The 23,437-nt window shown below is 42.2% G+C and overlaps 1 protein-coding gene across 12 annotated transcripts in view; it reads left to right on the top strand.

Moving 5' to 3' along the window:
- Positions 1-17,233, top strand: part of NEBL (nebulette) — a 368,000-nt gene extending 350,767 nt beyond the window's left edge. For all 12 annotated transcript variants that reach the window (XM_043561703.1, XM_043561704.1, XM_043561698.1 and 9 more), the window contains 2 exons: positions 9,905-10,011; positions 11,881-17,233. In XM_043561703.1, the coding sequence (XP_043417638.1) occupies positions 9,905-10,011; positions 11,881-12,057 (284 nt within the window). In that variant the 3' untranslated portion in view covers positions 12,058-17,233. The remainder of the gene's footprint in view (positions 1-9,904; positions 10,012-11,880) is intronic.
- The last annotated feature ends 6,204 nt before the right edge of the window (positions 17,234-23,437 follow it).

Here is a 23,437-nt window from a genome sequence, read left to right as displayed (position 1 = left end):
CGTGAGTTCGAGCCCCGCGTCAGGCTCTGGGCTGATGGCTCGGAGCCTGGAGCCTGTTTCCGATTCTGTGTCTCCCTCTCTCTCTGCCCCTCCCCCGTTCATGCTCTGTCTCTCTCTGTCCCAAAAATAAATAAACGTTGAAAAAAAAAATTAAAAAAAAAAAAAAGAATAAACCACATGCATAGTCTGTTTTAAAGTCTTTAAAAATAGGTTATGTCTATTTATCTAACAGGTATTTATAGACTATCCTCTACAATAGCATAATGAGAATTTCTTTCATTTTTTTTTTTTTAAATTTTTTTTTTTCAACGTTTATTTATTTTTTTGGGGACAGAGAGAGACAGAGCATGAACGGGGAAGGGGCAGAGAGAGAGGGAGACACAGAATCGGAAACAGGCTCCAGGCTCTGAGCCATCAGCCCAGAGCCTGACACGGGGCTCGAACTCACAGACCGCGAGATCGTGACCTGGCTGAAGTCGGACGCCCAACCGACTGCGCCACCCAGGCGCCCCTCTTTCATTGTTGAATAATGAATCTTTCTGGATGAGACTGACTTACACAATATGGGTGGTAGTGTGGTAGTATTCATTGAGGAAAATTGGGATTTGCTATGAACTGACCTTTCAGTCATGGCATAACTTGTGTCGAACACTAGATTCAGTGCCGGGGTTTACCCAAGTGGAAACAGCATCCCTGTATCCCTGCTATCCTTAAGTTCTTTATTGCTTTCATCTTATCAAAGAACTGCCCCAAATTATGTATTTCTTGTCAGAAAGTTATAGATACAGACATCTATCTATCTATCTATCTATCTATCTATCTCTATATTATCTATATACATATATTAGATATCTATATACATCTATATCTATATCTATATCTATCTGTATCTATATCTATTTATATCTATCTATCTATCTATCTATATTTCCATACTGTGAATTCCTTTATTTTCTTTTTTGTTTTGTTTTGAGAGATAGCATGCATGTGTGTGCATAGACACAGATACATACCTTATTGATTTTGTGCCACGGGAACATTTTTAAAGACTTTGTAATTTGGGGCGAAAAGCACTTCCTTTTCCCTCAGTGACAATGCTGCTTCTACGTGTGGTTTGTGTTACAGTTACAAGTTGGGGAGTCTCTCCTGGATTAGATAGCTAAAACCGAGAAACAAATCGGAGAAGAAACACACAAGTCGATATGCAAATGTAAATGTGCGAGTAAACCGGTTAGATTACTCTGAAGCAAAATAGCAGATATTCCTAACTCTAAATCTCTCTAGTTCTGTTCAAAACACATTGTGTCCTGGTTCCATTCTGCCAGAGAAGATTCACAGACTTATTTTTTCGTGACAAAAACCAGTTAGCTTTGAAATCGCGACCTACTGCTTTTCCTGGCTTGTGAGACTAAGTGTACCTGGCTGATAATGTAAAAAATAGCTTATTTTGTGATTCTTTTTTTCAATATTTAGTGATTTTTTTTTAAATGTTTATTTATTTTGAGAGGAAGAGAGGGGAGGGGGATGAGTGGGAGAGGGGCAGAGAGAGAGGGAGACACCGAATCTGAAACAGGCTCCAGGCTCTGAGCTGTCAGCACAGAGCCCGATGCGGGGCTCAAACTCAGGAGCCCTGAGATCACGCCCTGAGCTGAAGTTGGATGCTTAACGAACTGAGCCACCCAAGTGCCCCTTTTTCCAATATTTACGAACTGCAGAGCCTTAAAACAATATATTAGAAATTCTTATTTGGGGGCAACTAAGCCAAATCTAGAAAAGAAGTGGTAAGATGTAATGCATATATGCATAGCGCTAGAAAGTACATAATCTGGATGTTTCCTTTTGCGATTAATAGGTAAGTAGGAATCTTTAAATATCCGACTTATATTTGGCTAGAGCAACATTGTAAATCTATTATTTGAATTTAGAGAAGAAATGGTTAAGCAGTCTTCTGGACTTATTATATTTGCAACTGAATTCTTAGCATGACTGTAGTGCTTGTCGCCATTCTGATGCTGACTTGGGGAGTAACAGTGTCTTTGCAGGCAGTGTCCTCCAGAAGGATTTTGAAAATTGTCAGGTGGCATCATGATGGGGGTCTTCCTTGCTCAGTGGGAGAGTGGCTGAAGTCCTATTAGGACGTGTGGCTTAAACCCAGACTTGAAATTATTCATACAGGATAAGGTGACTGAGTGACAATTGTCCTGAGTAAAAGAGGATACTATTGGCAAAGGGAAGAAGAAACAAATCTCTCTCTCTCTCTCTCTCTCTCTGTCTCTCTAACACACACACAGAGACTTATCAGATGCCAAAATGAGCCTTAAAAGAAATCTGAAAGCCATTGCTTCAGAAGTAACGCTGTTTAATATGACTTGAGCTGGATTTTTCAAAAGTGAATGACTCATTCTCACCGTAATTTCTTCCAGCGATGTAACTAGCATCCCATCATCAACCACAGTCACCTAAACTTCCTGTGGAGTTTCTACCCTGAATCTACCACGGAAAGAGTCCGTGCTAGTGACAGTGACCTCTGTGAACCCGTCGAAGCCGACTTCCACATCTCCCCACGCACCAAACTTCTTTTTCTTTTGCCTGTCCCTCTCTGCAGTCTGCCCCACCGCAGGAGTGAGTGGTCCACTGAGGAGTCTTCCAAGTCCACACAAAGCCCTCTGTGCTGGAAGCTCCTGTGCTCTCCAGACCACAGCGCCCTCTTTCACACTTCTGATTTCACAATGCTTATTTGCACGTCGATCTCATTTTGCTGTGGTACAGTCAGACGATAGAGTATGGACTGTAGGGTTCTAGGGTCAGACTGTTGGTATTTAAATACCAGCTCCACGTGGCCCTGATATTTTTTTTTTTTACCAAGTTACTGCACCTCTCTAACCTTCAGATTCTTCATCTGGAAAATGTGGGCATTTTGCCACCTGTAAGGGAATGACGATTTCACCAGCTGATGCGTGTGACCCACGGAGCACAGGGCATGTTGTAGTAGGGGGACCCCAACCGGACTGAGACCAAGGGGGTTCCTGGGGAGCAGGACTTCCTCTGCTACAACTGGGCGAGTCCTGAGCAAACTGAATTAGTCCCCTAACATATAAGCCCTTCACCCAATCAAATTTTATTGTATTCATAGCGTATGTTCCTTGGAAGGGAGAGTCCTATGTTACATCTTTCCCCCATGAAGTGTCACAGGGACACATACCTAGGTGATTAAATATGTTCCCATGTATTGAATTGTCTTAAAGGGGGTTTGCAACACCTTAGAGTAATAACATTTATCCGAGAATAGAAATGAAAACAAAGAGATATCGGAGTCGAGAAGGAGAAAATTGTAGGAACCTAGCACTGGCTTGGGGGATGCTTTTTGAATCTGTAAAGACATTTTTTGGCTGCACAGCCCCCTTTCTCTCTGAGGTCCTGTTCTGGTCAGCCTTGCAGAAGCGGGGTCGGCTTCCATGGGTTCGCCCTCCCTAGGTGGTGCCTCCTGGTGCTCGCCTTACTGGAACAGCTGGACTCTTGGATTCTTCTGCAGGGAGCTTCCTCTCACTAAGATTTCTTCTGACGGTCTCTGGTTGCTTCTCGTGTCTGGGGCTAAACATTCGCCTCCACAAATACAAACGAGTCACGGAGGGGGAGATGTGTATTTTCTTTAGCCTGTTCCCCCTGCTGTCACAGAATACCACAGACCAGATAGCTTACAAACAACAGAAATCCTTCTCCCCCACTTCTGGAGGCTGGGCCTCTGAGATCAGGGAGCCAGCACAGTTGAGTCGGCGAGGGCCCTTTTCCCAGGTTGCAGACCGGTATCTTCTGGTATCCTCACCTGATGGAAAGAGAGCTGGCTACTCTCTGGCCTCTCTTGAGGGCACGAATCCTGTTCTAGAGGCTCCGCTCTCATGTCCCAGATCACCTCCCAAAGTCCCCACCTCCCAATACCATCACCTTGGGGGTTTGGATTTCAGCATATGAATCTTGGAAGCAGCCAACACAAATATTCAGTCGGTTTCAGGGGGAGAGGGCGAATTTAGGAATCGCGTAAATAGGGTCACGTGAGCCTCTAAATTTGTGTCAGGTTGGGGAGAAAGCTGATAGATGGCTCGGTGGTGCTTCACTGTGGCTGCCCATGTAAATCACTTGGAATCCTTGAAAAAATAAGACAGCGACATTTAGTCCCTTCACTCCCACCCCACAGATTCTGATTTAACTGGTCTGGGGGACCTGGACATAACATGGTTTTAAAAGATCCCAGGTGAATTCAGTATGCGGCCAGAATGGAAACCCACCCACTGAGTAACTGATTCCCTCTCTGTCTCTGTTCCCTTTTCCTTCCCACAAGGTTCTGGCCTGGCCAGAGCTGGAAATTTAGCATAGGAAATAGCAATGATTGCTTTTATTTTTACATATGATTTCCAAAGTTTGAACACTTGTTTTGTATCCCAGTGATGATTATGCTTGTCTTTAAAACCTGGTGATTTTAACTCAATTGTAGGTTATCTCACTTTTATGTTAAAGTCTGTTGATTCATAGCTTATTATGCTGTAAGCCGGTTTCTTAGGTACTTGTCTATTTACAGCTTATAATTAAAAACCAACAAACAAAAACCTGGAGGCAATCTGGCTTGTTTCTGTCTTCTGCAGGGATGGGACAGAATTTTCTAGAGTGCTTAGAATTCTGTCAGATTAAAAAAAAGCATCTTGCCGCTGCATTCAGCATAAATGTTGTGGATTTAGCGCTCACTTGGGGCTTGTGGAGAGAATCAGATGCCAGGAAGAAGTGAGGCTCTGAATTGGAACCCTTGATGACACCTGTAAAAGCTACTTGAGCAAAAAGGTCCACATCATGGGCCTATTTTATTACCAGTCAGCTCAGCCACCTTGCTCATGGCCAAGATGAGATCTGATGAGGTTCTGGCTCCTTATTTAATACTTACTTCAAGGCCAGCAGTATCTTCATGCTTTCTCACTTATGGTCATCATTCATTTTAGCAACTCCCCTGTGGTTGCCCAAATCGAGATTCTTTATTCTGAAAACAAAAACATCCCACGCTTCTCTAAGTTCTTTGACACATAGTAGGTGATAAAACTGTAGTCAGCTGTTAAGAAAATAGGACAGTAATGTGACTGTATCCTCTATTCTTGATTGCAAACCTTCTGAAGGGTGATTTTCTCCTTATTCTGAATTTTTTTTTTTAAAGTAAGCCTATGAGAAACACTCCCAAATTATTTTCTTTGCTTATGTTATGTTTAAGGTTAGCCAGCTGTTACAGACTAAATGCTTGTGTCCCTCCCCAATTCACATGTCAAAATCCTAATCCTCAAAATGATGGTAGTAGGAGGTATGGCCTTTAAGAGGTGACTAGGTCACGAGGGTGGATTTAGTGGCCCAGAGGGCTCCCTCAGCCCCTCTGCCATTCGAGGGCTCCGCTGAAGGAAGTAGTTTATCTATGAACCAGGAAATGGATCCTCATCAGACTCTGAATCTGCCAGTGTCTTTTTTTAAAATTTTTTAAAAAATGTTTTTATTTATTATTGAGAGACAGAGAGATACAGAACATGAGCAGGGGAGGGGCCGAGAGATGGAGAGACACAGAATCGGAAGCAGGCTCCGGGCTCCGAGCTGTCAGCACAGCGCCCCAGGCGGGGCTCGAACTCACAAACTGCGAAATCATGACCTGAGCCGAAGTCGGACGCTTAACCAACTGAGCCGCCCAGGCGCCCCTGAGTCTGCCGGTGTCTTGATCTTGGACTTCCTAGTCTCCAGAACAGTGAGAAATAACATTTGTTGTTTAAGCCATCCAGTCTATGGTGTTTTTTTGTATACCAACCCTAATGGGCTAAGGCACCGTTCTTATTTTTGTGTGTGGCGTTTGGCCATCTACTATTATGCTATTGTCATGGTGAGGCTTTCTGAACCTCTCCCCCACAGTGGGCTGGCCTCCTTTTGAATATTCTTCCCCTTTTATTATGGGTGCATATCCTTGGTTCATTTACTCTACTGCGCATGTTTACGCGTATTTCCTTATTTTTGCAGCTTCAGATTTACGAAGCTTCCAAAACATGTTTCCTCTTCCATTCTCACCCTCTGTTTTATGATCTTTGTGTCTGCGTGCTTCTTTATCTTGGCTTTATCTCCTTCCGTGATAAGGAGAAACGTTAAATAGAAAATATTAGTATTGGCTGTTTGTGGAAGAACTTTACGGTGCACGAGAGGAGAGATTTTGGTTTTCTAAATACTATGAGACATTCCAAATAGAGCCTGAAATCCTTAAAGCTTGACTCAGCTTCCAGACCTCCGGTCAATAAATCTTACCAGTGTGAAATGAAAGTTGAGTCACATTTGTGTGTTTGCTGTTGCCTTAGGATAATGAAACTATTGTTTTATGACTCTTACGCCATTGTAATAAAAAAAAACTCTTCAACCTCAAGACTCTTGAATTGGAAGACTGTCATGGTACCTTCGCCATTATCCATCTGTATCAGTGCCGGTGGGATCTGACCCCTGGTTGAAGGAAGAGGGCACTATATGTTTTTCTCTGATAAAAAGGCCAGGTTTGTGGCGAAATGAGCCTAATATCTTGCTTTTGCAAAACCTTTGGAGTTCCGTATTTTCATGGAAGAATGTTACACACACACAGACTAGCCATCTTTCACCCAAATTCTTAATCAACCCAGTTTCCAAAGCCATTGTTTTAAATCTCCTGTTGCTTATTTTACCTACAGTACATACAAAAGAAATCACGTACCAAAACAATAAAGAAAAGCAATGTCTGTGCCTCTTTTTAGATTGGCATGTGCTTTTAGTGAGTTGATTCCTCTGGGCTCTCAGTTATGTTTTTCATAGCTCTAATAGGAGCTTCCTAAAAACTCTTTTATTGTATCAGGTATAAGGTAGATAACAAGGTTTGATAGCCCTCGAGGAACGTGCATTAAGTAATGCAGCTGGAGAGGGAAATGGAAAGAATCGATAAAGGCATGAGGAGAAACCGTAAGAACAAGATAGATTATGTTTACCCCAAGGTTCCTCCTTCTAAACTCTCCCCTGTTCTCTCCAACCCACACAGATTTAGGGCAAATACATCACCTTCTTCTCTTGCTATATTTGACAGTGGCTACAGGTTCTCTTTGAAGGTCAGGTTTGAGCAGTCGAACAGGCATGAATACACTTGGTTTTTTAAAGCCAAAATTCGAGAACGCTCTGGAACTGTCAGTCCTGGGATTATGACGTACAAATTATATAAACATAAACACATTACAGCATACGAGACAGCATGTTTAAAAATATTTTTCATCATTGTCTTTTCCTAGTGGTTTTCCCCCAAAATATTTTAAGATGGTTTTGGTTAGCTCTGCACATCAGAAGGTGAAGGTCAATTTGATAGTGTAACAAACGATAAACGTGTTTTTTTTTTTTAATTCTAAGCAAGTTTATAGGAGTTTTACATTTAACTTTTAGAATTTACTAATAGATTAAAATAATAATTTATAAAGCACTGACTTGTTTAAAATTTTTTTTATTTTTACATTTATTTATTTTTGAGAGACAGAGCACAAGTGGGGGAGGGGCAGAGAGAAAATGAGACACAGGATTGGAAGCAGGCTTCGGGTTCCGAGCTGTCAGCATAGAGCCCGATGCGGGGCTCAAACTCCTAAACCGTGAGAGCATGACCTGAGCCGACGTCGGACGCCCAACCGACTGAACCACCCAGGTGCCTCAGCACTGATGTGTTTCAATGGCTAAAAACCAGTCACGGCTGCCAGTCTGGGGGTACAATCAGTGCCCTTGACTTACATATTTAACTGGAAATGCCCTAAGTATTCTGAGCCATGTCTTCAGCTCGGCAAAGGACAGATGTCCAGGGTCACTATTGCTTGGGGAGAGCAATTGTTTTTGTCACTCCTCTCCTTTCATGCCTGGCATGCCTTGAACGTAGTGGATGGTGATAGTTGTTAAAATTTATGGAGGCTTACTAAGTGACAGGCAATGTAGTAAGCCCTGGGCACACATGAACTCACTCAGTCAATATTTGCTGAGTATCGAGGGAGTGAAGAAATGAATGGGCAGGGCATCCAACACACAGAAGAGGCTCTTCTCCTCAGCTGATTAAGTGGACTTAGATATTTTTAGGGATTTCATTATTTTTTCTTCATGAGTGAATTTTGACGATATGCCTGACTTCCTCTTGACATTAAATATTTAAATTGAGCTGCTAATGTTAAGAAGTGCGATGTTCTCAAGTATTTGATATTTAATGCTTTAATAACTTCAGAATGTTCTACAATCCAAGTAGAGGTCTTGGCAGCTTCTCTTGGCAGCTTCTCTTTGTCTCTTTGAACATTGAGACAATAAATAAACACGATCTGTAGCCACACTGTAATATGAATTAATTCAAGAACTTTTTAAAAATTTCCATTCAACCTAATATCACTATTATCTGGAGAACACATTAATGATTTGTAGTTTTCTGATGATTCAACTTCTTTAAAGTTTGACGTTCTCATGTATCGTTAGACTGCACGTGCCACTTATAAAATATTAATTATTTATAGTACCCAAGAATTATATCTGCTTTATTCTTTTATTATAAAAGCTGTCCTAAATCAATCAACCTAGGGTAATTACTTTACATACTCAACCCAGTTGAGCAAAAATGGCAACCTATTATGGATTTTTATAGCACATGTATAAGTCTTACTAATGTATCATATGATCATTCAAGATGCAACGAAGGGCGTGCTACTAAAATACTCTGATTCATAGCCAGCCCTATGCTTCTGATTACAAATAATTAAATATACTTAGAAACACACACTCAAGCATCGACCTACTGAGTTTGTGGGGTTCGTATCTAGTTTCTCTGTTGGTTTCTCTAGAATTCAGTGTTCTTCAAAACAGGAATGATGTCTTTTGAATGTCCTAATTAGTGATAAGAACAGCACACAGTGAGTGAATGTTATGTTACTGTTTTCTTTTCTTTTGCTTTTTTTTTTTTTTGACATAGAAGGATGTTTGTGAAATTCTTTACATGGTTTGATTTGTTAGGCTTTGGTAACGTATTGGGCCGACTTATTTAGTCTTGACTTTCAGGCAAAATAAAATGGAGAATTTATATATTCTAAATAAAGTCTTCTTTTAGGGGGGTAGACTCATTATTAACTGCTAAGCTAACCATATGCTATATTTACCATCTTTGTAAAGTTGTATTCAGCTGCATGTCTTGAAATATTGAGAGCATCCGTTATTTCTGTGAAAACATTTATACTCTATCATTGGTTTGCCAGTCAGATTAAATTTTTAAAAATTTCTTATTTAAAAAAAATTTCTAAGTTTATTTATTTATTTATTTTGTGAAAGACAGAGAGTGTGGGAGAGGGGCACAGAGAGAGGGGGACGGAAGATCCAAGCGGGCTCTGCGCTGACAGCAGTGAGCCCGAGGCAGGGCTTGAACTCACCAACTGCGAGATCATGACCTGAGCCGAAGTCGGACGCTTAACTGAGCCACCCAGGCGCCCCCAACATTTCTTCTTCTTTTTTTTTTTTTTTTATTTTAGAAACTGTCTAGGGGGATTACATAGCTCAGTAAAAATGAGATTTTGTTAAAAGGTTATGGGAAATTTTTGTTTTGTACTCGTGTTGTTTGCACGGAGCATCTGCAGTCGAGTAACACAAATATTTCTAGAACATATTTTCACCGCGTGTTAAACTGATTCCCTCTGTCTGTGCTTAGTGGCCGAAATGTGTGCTAATCTAGAGATCACTATTAACATTACTACCCCAATTGCACAAGACACTGGACATGGCATTTTGTTTCAGAGGATTCTAGCAGAGCATGACGTCACTTGAGGACTTGGGAGGGGTATTTTGAGACTCGCTTTGAGGCATCTGTGTGTGTGTGTTTAATGTGCAGCACCTGTCCTTCCTGGAGCCTATCAGCAAAGCCATTCTCAAGGCTATGGGTACATGCACCAGACCAGCCTGTCATCCGTGAGGTCAATGCAGCACTCACCAAATCTAGTAAGTATCAGTTTGAAGTGTTTGTTCTTCCCTGCTCTTCCCGTTTTGTCTCCAAAATAGAAATACATATGGAATTGATTTGCATGGAATATTTTCCATTTTCACATAAAGGGTAAATGCTGACCTTGCTGTTTGTACCCTTTTGAAGAAAGCAAAAGACTTACAGAGGTAAACCACTGAGAAAGGAAAGCATGATGTGGAAACATGTAACCGGTAAAACATAGAAAGACTCTACCAGAACGATATCCTGATTGTGACCTCATGATGGGCATTAGCCAACTGTCATCTTCCTTCAGGTCGAGAAAGCACAAATATCGGGTCACATTAATCCAAATGGCCAGCAATCCAAATGGCCACTACAGCCCAAATGACATGGCCAGCGTATGTCTTCGAAACCTCCCATTGGAAATCTTGAAGTACTTCCTGATTGCTTCGCTAAATGTGAAGTTTGGAAGCACTGTTGAAGGTCATCTAGTCACATGGGCATCTTGTGCTAAATTCTCTCCACCCTCCGGACACAGTAGCTTAACCTTAGCCCTCAGCAACAAGCGGTCCTTCTAAGCAGTTGGAATTCAGCTTTACCAGCTCTGACCTTCTTTGTGTCTCAGCCAGTTTCCTCAGTCCCTGAATTCACTGAATTTTGAGATTTTCCAACGTTCACATTAACTAAATTCTTGGTCTGTAATGAAAACAAATGTGGCAAAACTAAATTTATATTCTGGATACGAACCACACGGCAGACGTGTGATGTGCAGAGATCTTCTCCCAGTTGGTACGTTCCTTTTTGTTTTGTTGGTGGTTTTCTTTGCTGCACAGGAACGTTTTAGTCTGATGTGGTCCCACACGGTTATTTTTGCTTTTGGTATCAATTCCAGATAATCATTTCCAAGACCAAGACCAATGTCAAGAAGCTTCCTGCCTATGGTTTTTTTTTTTTTTTTCCTAAGAGTTTTATGCTTTTAAGTCTAACATTCAAGTCTTTAACGCATTTTGGGTTAATTTTTGTGTATGGTGTAAGAGAGTGGCCCAGTTTCATTCTTTCACATGTTGTTGTCCACTTTTCCCAGCACCATTTACTGAAGAGGCTGTCCTTTCCCGTTATGTATTCTTGGCCCCTTCATCATAAATTAATTGACCATATATGCATGGGTTAATTGCTGGGGTCCCTGTTCTGTTCCATCGATCTATGTGTTTATGTCAATACCACAGTGTTTTGATTACTATAGCTTTGTAATATAGTTTAAAGTTAGAAAGTGAAAATTTTCCCTATTATGTTATGCGTACCTCAATATTCAGAACACTTGTGTACTAAATTTCTGTCACCGGGATTCAGAAACCTACAAAGTAAGCATATTCTGTGTTTTTCTTTTATTTGTGTTACGTGTTTTTAAGAGGAAGCAAAAATCCTTTGTATCTGTTTAAGAAAAATTCATTTCCTCTCCCTGACGGGGACGGGGGACAGCAACAGTGACGTGGCTCTGTCTCCACTAGGAGAGCTTTTCTCTGAAGAATGTGGAAGAGGGGAGAATCTCCATGACCTGAGGTCTCTGGGGTTATCTGTAGCTGGGGAAGGTGGCTTTACTGCTTCAAAGCTTACTTTGTTGATGGGCTGGTGATTGTAGCCAGGGCCTTTCTCTGTCCCCATTCTGGGCCCCCAAACATTACCCTTTTTTGCTAGACTGGTAAACTGGAGCCGGACACAACTGGGACAGACGCTAGGCTCAGGTGTGCACATCTCCAGAAATAAGTCCTATACTGGGGAACATTCCTCGTAGTTACCTTACCGCGTGGGGGCTGGCTTGCCGTGATTGGCATTTGTGGCCGTCACTAGGTCGTATCCGTCACGTGACCCGCTCTTTCCTTTCTCAGAGGACCTACCGAGCCATGTACGATTACAGCGCCCAGGACGAAGACGAAGTCTCCTTCAGGGACGGCGACTACATCGTCAACGTGCAGCCCATCGACGACGGCTGGATGTACGGCACGGTGCAGAGAACTGGGAAAACGGGGATGCTCCCGGCGAATTACATCGAGTTTGTTAATTAATTATCTCCCCTTGTCTTTGAGCTTTATTCTAATGTATACTAGACCTAATCTTTTTAAAGGCTAGAAGATAACTTTTAAGACAACGTGGCAGTTATTTTACGATAATCTCTCTCTACTTTGACAATTAGACACGCAGGTACCAGGAAGAGGGAATGACTTCTGGGCTGAAAACAGCAGCATTTTCAGGAATAGCTGTAAACAAAATCGTTAGGTCTGGAGACCCTGGTGCTGCTAACTGTGTTAATGGTTTCCTTTGACTGGCTTTCGAACACTGCTGGGGAATGTATTTTTGTAGACTTTATTAATAGAGATGTTGAGTGTCCCTTAAATGTAACAAGTCTCTGAAACTTCTTCGCTGTCGCTTTGGAACCACCAGAAGCCGATTCTCTTAATTCAGTAACACGGCCGATGGTTTAAAAACAGTTAGCTTTTGAGTCATTGGGGAATTTCCAATGCAAGTGAAAATTGCCTAATGTCATAAACGTAAGCAGTGGCAGAATGACAGTTTGGTTACAATTATACTGACTGGTGGCCTCAGGGACCTAGAAACTTCTACCGAACAGACATTTCCTTGTTCCCTAGGCTGACTTGGGTCTATTTATTTCTCATTTGTATCAAGGGATACCCTTCTCTCCACTTTACATCCTGTGGGCCCGAGTCTACGCTTGACTGCACAGAATGTCAGGACCAAATGATGTCACAGCTACTCCGCAAAGGGCAAAGTTTAAAGTCATCGCTGTTATTTCCCTAGTAGCTTTTACCCTGCTGCATGTCACGTAGGTTCAAGCTCTGTAACATAGGCAGCCGCACTGCCCGTCCCTGTTATGAAAACAAAAACCGTGGCTGATAACCTCACAGCCCCTCCCTCTAGCGGCCAGCTCATCAGAAAAACATCTTTTGAAAAGTTGCTTGAGATCCTCTTGCTGTCCTGCACTCTAGTTTCGAAGGATTTACACCTTTAGGAAATAGACGTCTACTCTAGCACATAAGTGGTTTAGGTGTTTACTGAGCAACTTTCATTAACTTAATGCCGCCGTTGATTGAAAAGGAAAGAAAACGGACTAGGAGCCAGTGACGACGCAGTGTACTAGAGGCGACGCGTGAGCAAAAAGTCCCCCCCTCCACACCGAGATGAGCCGGTTTCCTGTTTTGGAAAACGGCATTCAGATCTGGGAATGGAAATCTAGCCACCGAAACCGCTTAGACTTGGAAAGACTTCCCTTCCTCTTTCCTCCGGTTTTTCTTTTCTAAACCACATTCAGGGGGTAAGGTGAAATTGCCAACCGAGATTTTAGGTATAGGCCCAAGAGGTTGTCCACTGAAAAAAGCAACTGTTGTCCTGTCTCGAGTTTGAAATGAGAGACCTTGCAGGCTCTTTCTGGACTCACAGCCCATGCTACAGCCCTTGTTCGCCTGTGGTCCACAGTCTAGATCACTGGAGAAATGAACGTCCATCAGCGACTCTGTGTTTTTCTGATGGGTTCAGACGTGCAGGAGGGTAGCGTTTTTGGAGGTCTGGCTCTACAGACTCACTCTACAGTGACGAAGCTGGAAAAGCCAAGTCACAGAAATATGGTGAAATGTATGGATCTTGGGGATATCTCCCTTCTATAGTATATGCAAAGAAATTAACAAAACATCCTATAAAGTACCTTTTTTTTTTTTGAAGTGTTTAGGAGTCCAAAACCAAATGCTAACTCATTTATACTTTTTGAAAAGTTAGCGCATACTTTTGAAAATCGATAGTTTCATTCGATCCAGCTAAAAGAACAAATAAAACTTTGCTACACTCGAGCTGCATCTGTAAGACATTCACAGAAAAAGAAAAGACAGGAATTTGGGTAAAAAAAACTAGAGAGTCTTTTTGAGGGGGTCTCACGGATTACTACATAACCAACTGGACTGATTTTTTCTATCAGTGAAATGGTCGGTCATGATTAAATCGACCCCATTCGTGTTTTGATAGTCTCATAGGCAAACCGACAAAGACAAGCTGAAATTGAAACATTCTTACAAAAATTTCTGTGCATTAAAACCTAGGGCAATGAACTTGCTCGATTTACTTATATTTCCCCCAGACAAGTCCACTTTTTGTGAAGTCGTTGATGACATCTGCAGACTAAGTGTGGGACGGGTACAGTTTTTGAGAAATAGCACATTTGAACAGCAGCAGACTTGACATGATGCTTATAATTTTGAGAAAAGACCGTAAGGCAGCAGTTTGATGCTCCACGGTCATTCTCATCCACTAATTTCAAAATCAGATTCATGGAATGTAGAAGTCAATAATTATTAGGGGAATAATTCTCCTAAGATTGGAAGCTTCCCATAATGTTTGCACAGCGGGATGTTTCTGCTCCCAGCCTCTAGGAATCAAGGCCTGCTCAGAATTTAACTAGAGAGCAGTTACTCTACCATAAAGACTGAGGGAGACCGAGATGTCACGTGCTCCCGACACCATAACTTGATAATGTCACTGTTATTAAAACTTGTCAGGATATTGAGCATCTCGGCAGAAATACAGGAAACATACATGTATAATACCAAAGTGCTATTTTTACAGGATCATTTTTCAAAACTACATTCTCGAACAGGGGTTCCACTTTGCACGCACCTCCCCCCTTCAATTTGGCGACCCGTATCTCATACATAACGCTGGCGGCGAAAGAAGGGTTGGAAAAAAAATCCGTCTTTTACAAATCAAGTTAAAGGAGACTGGGAAATGTTCAAGCACAGGGAGCATGCACTTGATTTTCTGAATCTGATGCATTCTCAAGCCTGATAAAAAGCACAAAGGAGCAGGTTGACACGTGCGTGTAAGGTTCCCAAAACACAACTCCACGCGGATCCCGTCTCTCTTGAGAAAAGCAGAGCCAACAGGATAGAGGACCTCTGTTGTGAGTTTTTGTAGCAAGCGTTTTTACTAATTCTCATTCTCTAGGGAGGATTTCTATTTCTCACCTGTGGCAAAACAAATTTCTTCACACCTTCTTGTCCTCGTTTACACATCCGCAGCGTAGCCCAGTTTAAAATTTGTATCTGGTTGTCAGATCCCTGCGTGGTCCCTGCCTGTTCCTCAGGCTTCCCCCACCTCCAGAGACCACACAGGAATTTGCCAGCACAATTTCTCCGGGCACCTTGTGTGAACATGGATGAGGTTGGACTGGCCCCTCTCTTGCCAAAGAGCTTGGTTCTTTGCTCGAAGATGATGGAGATGTGGTGTTGGCAGGCCGCCCGCGGTCTTTCTCCCCCGTCATCTCCCTGTCGGGCTTGACGACGCTGCGGGAGGGCGGGAACCAGACTTTTCTCGAACAATGAAGTTCAGGAGGTACATACATCTCTTTTCAGGTGCGTCCATGTGCAGCGAAATGTTTTTAATGAAAAGATAAAGAAAACGTGTGTGATCCTTTAATAACACATCCCCTATATAAAGTGGATGGAGTTTATACCAAAATTATAATATAGATATATTTTAAAAAGGTGCCTTTTTGATTGCCCTTGTTAATCCATGATGGTCTTGGAAAGAAAACCAAGCAAGCAAGCAAACTTCTATCTATTCTATAGTAATATTTTATTATACACGACTGGTATTTTTGTGGTGGGGGAGTGAGACGCTCCTGACAGATCCGGAAGGTGGTAACCGATTGTATTTTACCTGTAAAGGTTTAGAACTTTAGAAAACACTGACTTTCCCCATCTATTTCTGAAAGGTTCTTTGTGGATTTATATATATAGTCAGGATGCATAAACATTAACTTCAGGCCTGAGACTTAAAATACCTATTGTAAGATAGAAGCATTATGTTATGAGGCAGAATTCATTGCGGAAGATGAGATTCACTTCATAAATGTCATGATACCTTAGCTATTTGCTTCTGAGAATCTAAAAGTGGCTAGAGCGTGCATGTTCTGGGTAACGTGACTCGGAGGCGAGAAAGCTTCAGTTAAGCGAGGAACAACGCGAACTCAGTTAAGAATGCTAAAACGGAAGTCTCTTTCTGAAGTATTCCATGGCCCTTCGGATCCTTTCCAGGCAGCTGACTGTCAACTGTTCATTAAAAAAAAAAAAAAAAAAATCAGGACATTGTATGATGCTTGTGTGGCTGTCGTTTCACGATGTCTAGACCGCTGGAGTCCACAAGCCTGGAAGGATCCCCAGGGCAGACTTCTCCCCAGCTGTCCATATCACTTCAGTATAGCCATGGAATTCAGATGCTTTTTGTGTTTGCTACACGGTGTCCCGTTCACATAGTACACGCTTCTTTGTAATCCAGTTGCTGTGAAGAATGATTTGCTTTGAAGGTAAAGAGAAAACCGCATCACAGTCCCATTTCTTCGGTGTCCATACAATGAATGGCGGAGCCTTTAGAGGCAGCACCAGACCTGTGGCAGGCGTGGTGTGGACATGTTGGCCTTTGACCTGTGATGGGAATAGAGAACTAAACCAATGTGCAGTTTGGATTCTGTTCGCTCCAAAAATGTGCAGTTGTGGTTGATGATTCATTTGCAAGGTTGTGCTAACTTTGAGAGCAGACGGTTTGGGTGGAAACGATGTTTTCTGAAATGAAGGGGCTTATAGAATGATACGATGTTATGAACATAATTTGGCTTTTGTTATGCAAATTAACACCAGCTATTAAAATATATTTTAGTAGAAATGCTTTAATTCATGTTTTTTTCCTCTACACTGTGAATCTTTAAGCCTTGGTGGACTAGAGCAACATCGTGCTGCCCAAAGGACTAACCTATGCAAACTAGTTCACATTTTAGTGGATGTCACAGTAATTGTGTACTAAGACATTATTTCCCCCGGGATAATGTACAACGGCACTGAAATAACACCTTAAGCCGAGCATCATGTATGTTTAGTATAGTCACTCACAAACCCTTCAAGGCTACTATAATCATTAGTAGTGGTATTTGTTGAAAAAGCAAATCGCCGGTTGATCTATTAAATCTCCTTGAACGATGTCAGAACAAGAATGACAGGTGGATGTGTCGGCCATGGCTTCAATGTGGTCACTGCAGATGTTCTGTGATACAACTGTGTTCGGATGCACTCTCTTCAGGGTATTATTATTCTGTGTCTTCTTTCTGTATTTGTAAGACATTACAACGCTTTAATTTCCTATCTCTACACATTCGGTTTGCTTAAATAAATGCAGGATATAACAAAACGGTTCTACTTCTTGGTTCTCACCTTGGTCTCTTGGTGCTTGGGTCGTTGCTGCTACCCCGGGAATTAGGTTTACCGTGACAACTTACATTAAATCACACCATAGTTATCTGCTGGCTTCAGTGCACTTCCATTAGAGAGTCATTCAAAACGTGTCTTCCTCCCCCAAATAAACACAGTTTTAAATGATAATAATCTTATGCTTTTTCCAGTCAGTATCTGAGTTTATATCAAAGCACCAGAATAGGACAGCATTGTAGTTCACTTCTTTCAAGATTAAATTCCTCATATGTTCTCAATGGTAGAATTTTAATTTTCTTGTGTTAGCAAGATGAAAGGAACAGCTCGGAGCAAAGCACAGAAAATGCACAAATCGAGTACATGAAACAGGGAGTTGCTCTGATTTCTCAGCTAAGAACGGCTCATTTATCATAGCACATAATTGCTTTTTTTCCCCTAAATTTCCCCTAGTTGGAAAAAGTGAGTTAGTCCCTGTTTGTACCCTCCTAGGAATCTACCGGGACTAGGATCTTAGCTTTACTATATTATTTTGTAAAAGTTCCTCTTTCATGGTGCATAAACCCTCCTAATTGTAAACTGATAAACAGTATGGATGACACATTTAGAACACTGACTCACAGAATAAACAAGTCTTCCTGACCTTGAGCTTTTGTTTTTCATATTCCAAAAGTATCAAATGAATATGTGTACGATATTAATCATCCAGTGTGCTGATGATATTTCAAATTACAGAACAGATTATTTATTCATTTAACGAATTTACTTTTTCTCCCTCTAAGATTTTTTTTCCCTCTGTGATAATAAATTTACTCCGTATAACCCAAGCCACAGAGTAATGAATAACTTAGCAGGATTTTTTTTTTTTTCCCGAACTAAACCAATTTGGATTTAGGATACATCATGCTTATAATTTTATTAACTTAAACATCGTGACATCAGTTTTCTAGGTAATTGACATCTACGTGACCACGAGAAGGCGACCAAAATAATTTTTTTTTTACAAAAACACTCGGACATAATAAATTAAAAAGTAGATAGAAGGAAAGTTTTGTTCTTTTCTTTATTGTAATCTTCTTCTCCTAAACAGGGGGATTGAATAAGAGTTTTGTGGTGACAGAAAACTGGATATGGGCCAAGTGTGAACTACTTTCTGCAGTTCTAAGCAAAATTCTCAGGGCTTTGTCTATTATATTTGTGTTTGGGAGCAGCAGAATTATGAAAAACAGAATGAGAAAACAGAGTTAAAGGGTACAAAGTCAATATGAGAACAAAGGACCTCGTTACTGATTCTGTATTTATACCATGGCATTTGATCTTTAACACTTTTCTACTTTTTTTTTTTTAATAAGTAGCAAACATGAAAGAGAATAGTAGACTGAAACAGAGAGATGCACTTGAGAGAGTAAGGAATTTTCCTGCGGCCCAAATCTAGTCATTAGATTGTTCTTTACATGAATTGGTTTCTGGTTCTTAGCCCAGGTTTTCCAGAGGGCCGCTATCCAAGACCACGGTGGCCCAAATTAATTTTTGTTATCTCGTGTCATCTCACCACCCTGATCACAGCTGATTGGGTCTAGGTGACCAACTCATAGGCTGCCTGGGAGCCCTGAATGGGGACTGCACAAGAACTTGGTCCAACAGGGATGGTGGTGACTGATCCTGTCCAGATCTCTCTGACGAGACCGAGTTCACGACATAGAGCAAGTTGGCTAACTGGTTGTATTACGAAAAGTTAAAAGGCGCAAAGGAGGAAGTCAGGAGTAAGCCTACGCTTTGAGTAAGCAGGAGTCATGAGTAAGTAAAGTCACGAAGCGGGGGAAATGTATTGAGAGTAGACAGAGGAGAAAGTAAAGGTCAGTAGTGACATATGGCATATGATAGAGCCATAAAGAGACGGGAAGAAACTTGATTCTTGTTAATAGGTGGTGCCCACCATTCAGGAGCCCCAAACCTTGCTGCAGAGGGTGACACTTCGTGTCACATGCCCGAGGCTCGGTCCTGCTGCCACTGTGAGGCCACCTTCTCTTACTTGGACAAGGAACAAATTTCATGAACGATGGAAAGATATGCACGATGTCCCCCACCACGAAACACTGAATGATAGAAGTGACTGGAATGCCAATTACGTTATTACAGTTCAATCGTTCCCAGGTTGTCTTAAGTAATTTTCTTTTGTTTTCTTTTGTGATATGTTCTACTCTATTTATCCTATTGAAAATCACTTTAGTTAGAAGTTGTTTCCCGGGGTCCTAGGAAGGGTGTCCATAGTTGATATCAAATGCATTTAACTGCAGCCAGTGTGTATGTGCAAAGAAGGGCTTGGAGGTTTAAGAGGAATGTTCTCGCTGATTTCTGTGTTTGGCAAAGAAGAAGGGAGTAAATGGGGCCACCTTAAAGAGAGACATTGGCACTGGTGCTCCAGGGATGAGAGCGTAGTTGTTTTCTGCAGAGCTTTCATAAATACCCAATTCGAGGTGGGTTTTGGGAGTGTAGAGTTTATCACGTTCACCTAATAGAAATACCTACTTCTGGTTTTCCTCAGTGACAGCTGTTTAAGGTGGATGAAGCAGTAACTGTGATTTATACATTTAGCCTCTATTGATTTAGTGTTTATGTGCTCTAAGGAACAGAACACAGAACTTTCCTCCTATAGCTTATGAACTGGTAGGGGAGGCTGGCATTAAACGACCAAGGATACACATTTATACACTTGTATATACTTGTGTATACTTAGATAATTGCCCGATTGCACTGTAAGAGATGCTGTGAAAGGGAAGCCTAGTATGCCCCGAGTTCTTGCAGCTGGGCAGGGGTGAGCTGTGGACCCATGGGGAGGGGGTGGGGGGGCTTTCCTGAGCAGCTGCTGTGGGAACTGAGTGCTGGAAGCTATGCTGGCAATGGTCTCTGTCCATCCAAGCATTAGACGTGGGGGGATATTTTATCGCGGGCAGCTTGCAATAGAAATGCTACAGTCTCCGGCCAATTTTTAATTTAAGTAGCAATGGCAGCTTTGTGATTTTAATAAAGTGAGATTCTTTGTGGACAAAAATCAGGGCATGCACCATGCATGAATAGAAGGTACTGCCCTTCTAATATTCTGATTAAGATTTTTTTAGGGGCGCCTGAGTGGCTCAGTCGGTTAAGCAGCCAACTCTTGGTTTTGGCTCAGGTCACGATCTCACGGTTTCGTGGGTTTGAGCCCCACATCAGGCTCTGTGCTGACAGTGCAGAGCCTCCTTGGGATTCTCTCTCACTCCCTCTCTCTCTCTCTGCCCCGTCCCCACTCATGCTGTCTCTGTCTCAAAATAAACTTAAAAAAAAATTTTAAGATTTTTTTTTTACACTAAAAACAAATTGAGCAGGTTGCACAGAGTTAATTATATACGCAAAGTTGTACAGATGTGGAAATACTTCACTTCCTTTTTGGACAACTGGTTATTACATAGGCTTTCCTGTGTCTTCCTCTCTGAATGTTTTTGAAAAGCATGTGTTTACTGGAGTTTATTTTCATACAGTCTGCAGCAGAACCATTGATTAAAATGCTGTTTATTCTCTCCCGTTTTAGATTTCACAGATTTGGGAGTTGTCATTTCCATCTAATATGTGATATGAGTTAGATTTGCTACATTAACCAGGCAACATAGGGAAAAATTATTCGCAATGCAAGGAAGTTGTTGGTAATTATTTATAATAAGTCCTTGCTCTGAGGTAAATCATAGCTGTGCATATGGAATTCTAGCAAGAATATTGAACCTTTGCCTCCTTTAAAAGTCAGACGGTATGTTTGCACTTTATCTTGGGTATCTTTGCCCCATTTAAATTAACGAATGATGATAGTTTGGGTGTATTTGGTTCCCTTAATCCATGCCTAATAAAAAAGCTTGTTGTGGGAGCATTCCTTGATATACACAAGTATCTCCTGGCTTCATAGACATCTTTCTTTTTGAAGGAAATTTTTTGAGTTTTTTCTTTTTAAGTTTATTTATTTTGAGAGAGCGTGAGACAGGGTGAGGGGCGGGGGAGCAGAGAGAGGGGGAGAGGAACAGAATCCCAGGGGGACTCTGCACTGTTACCACAGGGTCAGACCTGGGGCTCGATCTCACGAGCCGTGAAATCATGACCTGTTCAGAAATCAAGAGTTGGACGCTTAGGCGACTGAGCCACCCGGGGCACCTTAAGAACTGTTTTGACTTTCAAGTCAGTGCCACCAAGGGATTTCTGGACCTCTGTATCTTTTTGCTGCATCATTATTTTTTTTTTTTTCCAAGAAGGAAATTCTGGTAAGAGCCAACTACAGCGTTATATTTGTATTGTAATGACACATGGTTTCTTTTGTCTAAAACCATATCCCCACTGGTTTACATTCATTTTAGTGGGGTTGGGAGAAGAGGTGCCTGAAAACCCAATGGGATTAACTTATTTTGTGTGACCCACCCGCCAAGTCTCCTCTCAGCTGTGTCTGAGCGCCAGCCCCCAGTGGGCCAGGCAGTGTGGCTCCTGTCTGCCCGCGGCCCACCCTCCCCCTGGAAGAACAAGGGACGGGCACAGGGAGATGTTTTCGTTTTCTGTGATTTATGTCTTGGAGCGTGGGGGAAGACGATGGGCTCCAATGATGCTTTTATTTTCAAAGCAGGCAAAGAAAAAGAAAATGTTTATGGTAAGAGAACAATAATCATGTGCCAGCCTCTTAGTTTCATGGAAAGGTTTCATGTTTGAAACACATTGAAACATTTTCAGAACTTGGAAGGGGACTTCTGGTCTTGACATACATTACGTGATCATGACTGGGGCCCGAAAATGGTAGTTTCGTGATATATAACCCTCGGGCAGTTGACAGATTCAATTTAATTATATTTATGCACAGATCTAGATTATGATGGACGGGGTGGATGGGGTTCTCATCTTTCAAAATTATGTCAGTGACAGGAAGTAGAATGTCCCTGTTTATCCTTTCTCGCCTTTGCACGTGACGTCCACAAAATAATGCTGCGTGCAGTTGTGTGGCTTTCCCTTTATTTTGGAAAGCAGGATTCAGAACGCATCTGGAAAATGCTGAAAATTGGCCTCGTGTGAGTACCGGTTGGGATATGTTCTTGGAACGTGGGATGGTGTGATGGCCCAGCTTCTTTCTTTCTTTCTTTCTTTCTTTCTTTCTTTCTTTTTAAATCTGAGAAAGTTGTGTTCACCTGAGGGGAGCAAATAGGTTCTGTGTCCTGTTGAGTTCGGGTACTGTCGCATTCCTGAACTGGCCGGGTCCTGACCTTCCACGCGTGTTCCCCTGAGACTCGGGGACTTTCAGGGGAGCAGAGGTGTTTAGTCTGACCCCCTCCCCACCCCGCCCCACCTTCAGAAAGTCATGGCATGGTTGTCTCCTTTGAAAGACCAGAAGAGCAGGGCCTGAGAAAATTGGTGACTGTTGAAACCAAATGGCACGTGGTTTGAAGGCTGGATAAATACACAGCTCCTCTGTCGTCTGTCCCCGGGTCCCTCCTGTCACACTGCTTTTCTTGAGATACTCTCCATCTGCTTAAAACGGGGAGCAGGAGAATGAGCACATATCTTCACTTGCCCCCTCTTGGTCCTTTAATGTCCCAGGAAGGGCTCTGCGGCCCGGCTGCGAGCCCCGAGGAGCGTGATCCCCAGCAGTGGCCGACTCTGATCACCCCGACCAGGCAAGGACGCTTGGAGTAGCGGAAGTGATGATGGTGTGCGGATGGTCATATCCTGCAGCTGTGAAGGAAGATCAAAGGGGACCAGGGTCTTCTGACTGATACGTGCTCCTGTTCCAAGGCCCGCCTTTCCTTCTCCCGAGAAGTAGGGTCCATTCAGCTGCCATCGGGTCCACACGCGAGCCTCTTGTACTGTGGGGTGGTTAGACCATCTGAGGATTCCCACTCAGTTGGTTTTTAAATACCATTTCAACAAACATTTAAAAAGGGTTTTTTTTTTTTAATGTTTATTTTTGGGAGGGATGAAGAAAGAGAGTGTGTGTGAGCAAGCAGGGGAGGGACTGAGAGAGAGGGAGGGAGGCAGGAGATATTTGCTGAGAGCTGAAAGCCCGATGTGGGGCTTCAACTCAAGTGCTGAGAATCCGATGTGGGGCTTGAACTCACGAACCATGAGATCATGGCCTGAACCGAAGTCTGACACTTAACCCACTGAGCCACCCAGGGGCCCCAACAAA

This window comes from Prionailurus bengalensis, chromosome B4, assembly GCF_016509475.1.
Source record: "Prionailurus bengalensis isolate Pbe53 chromosome B4, Fcat_Pben_1.1_paternal_pri, whole genome shotgun sequence".
NCBI lineage: Eukaryota > Metazoa > Chordata > Mammalia > Carnivora > Felidae > Prionailurus > Prionailurus bengalensis.
Note: the sequence above shows the minus strand (reverse complement) of the source record. Positions and strands in the feature narration are given on the sequence as shown.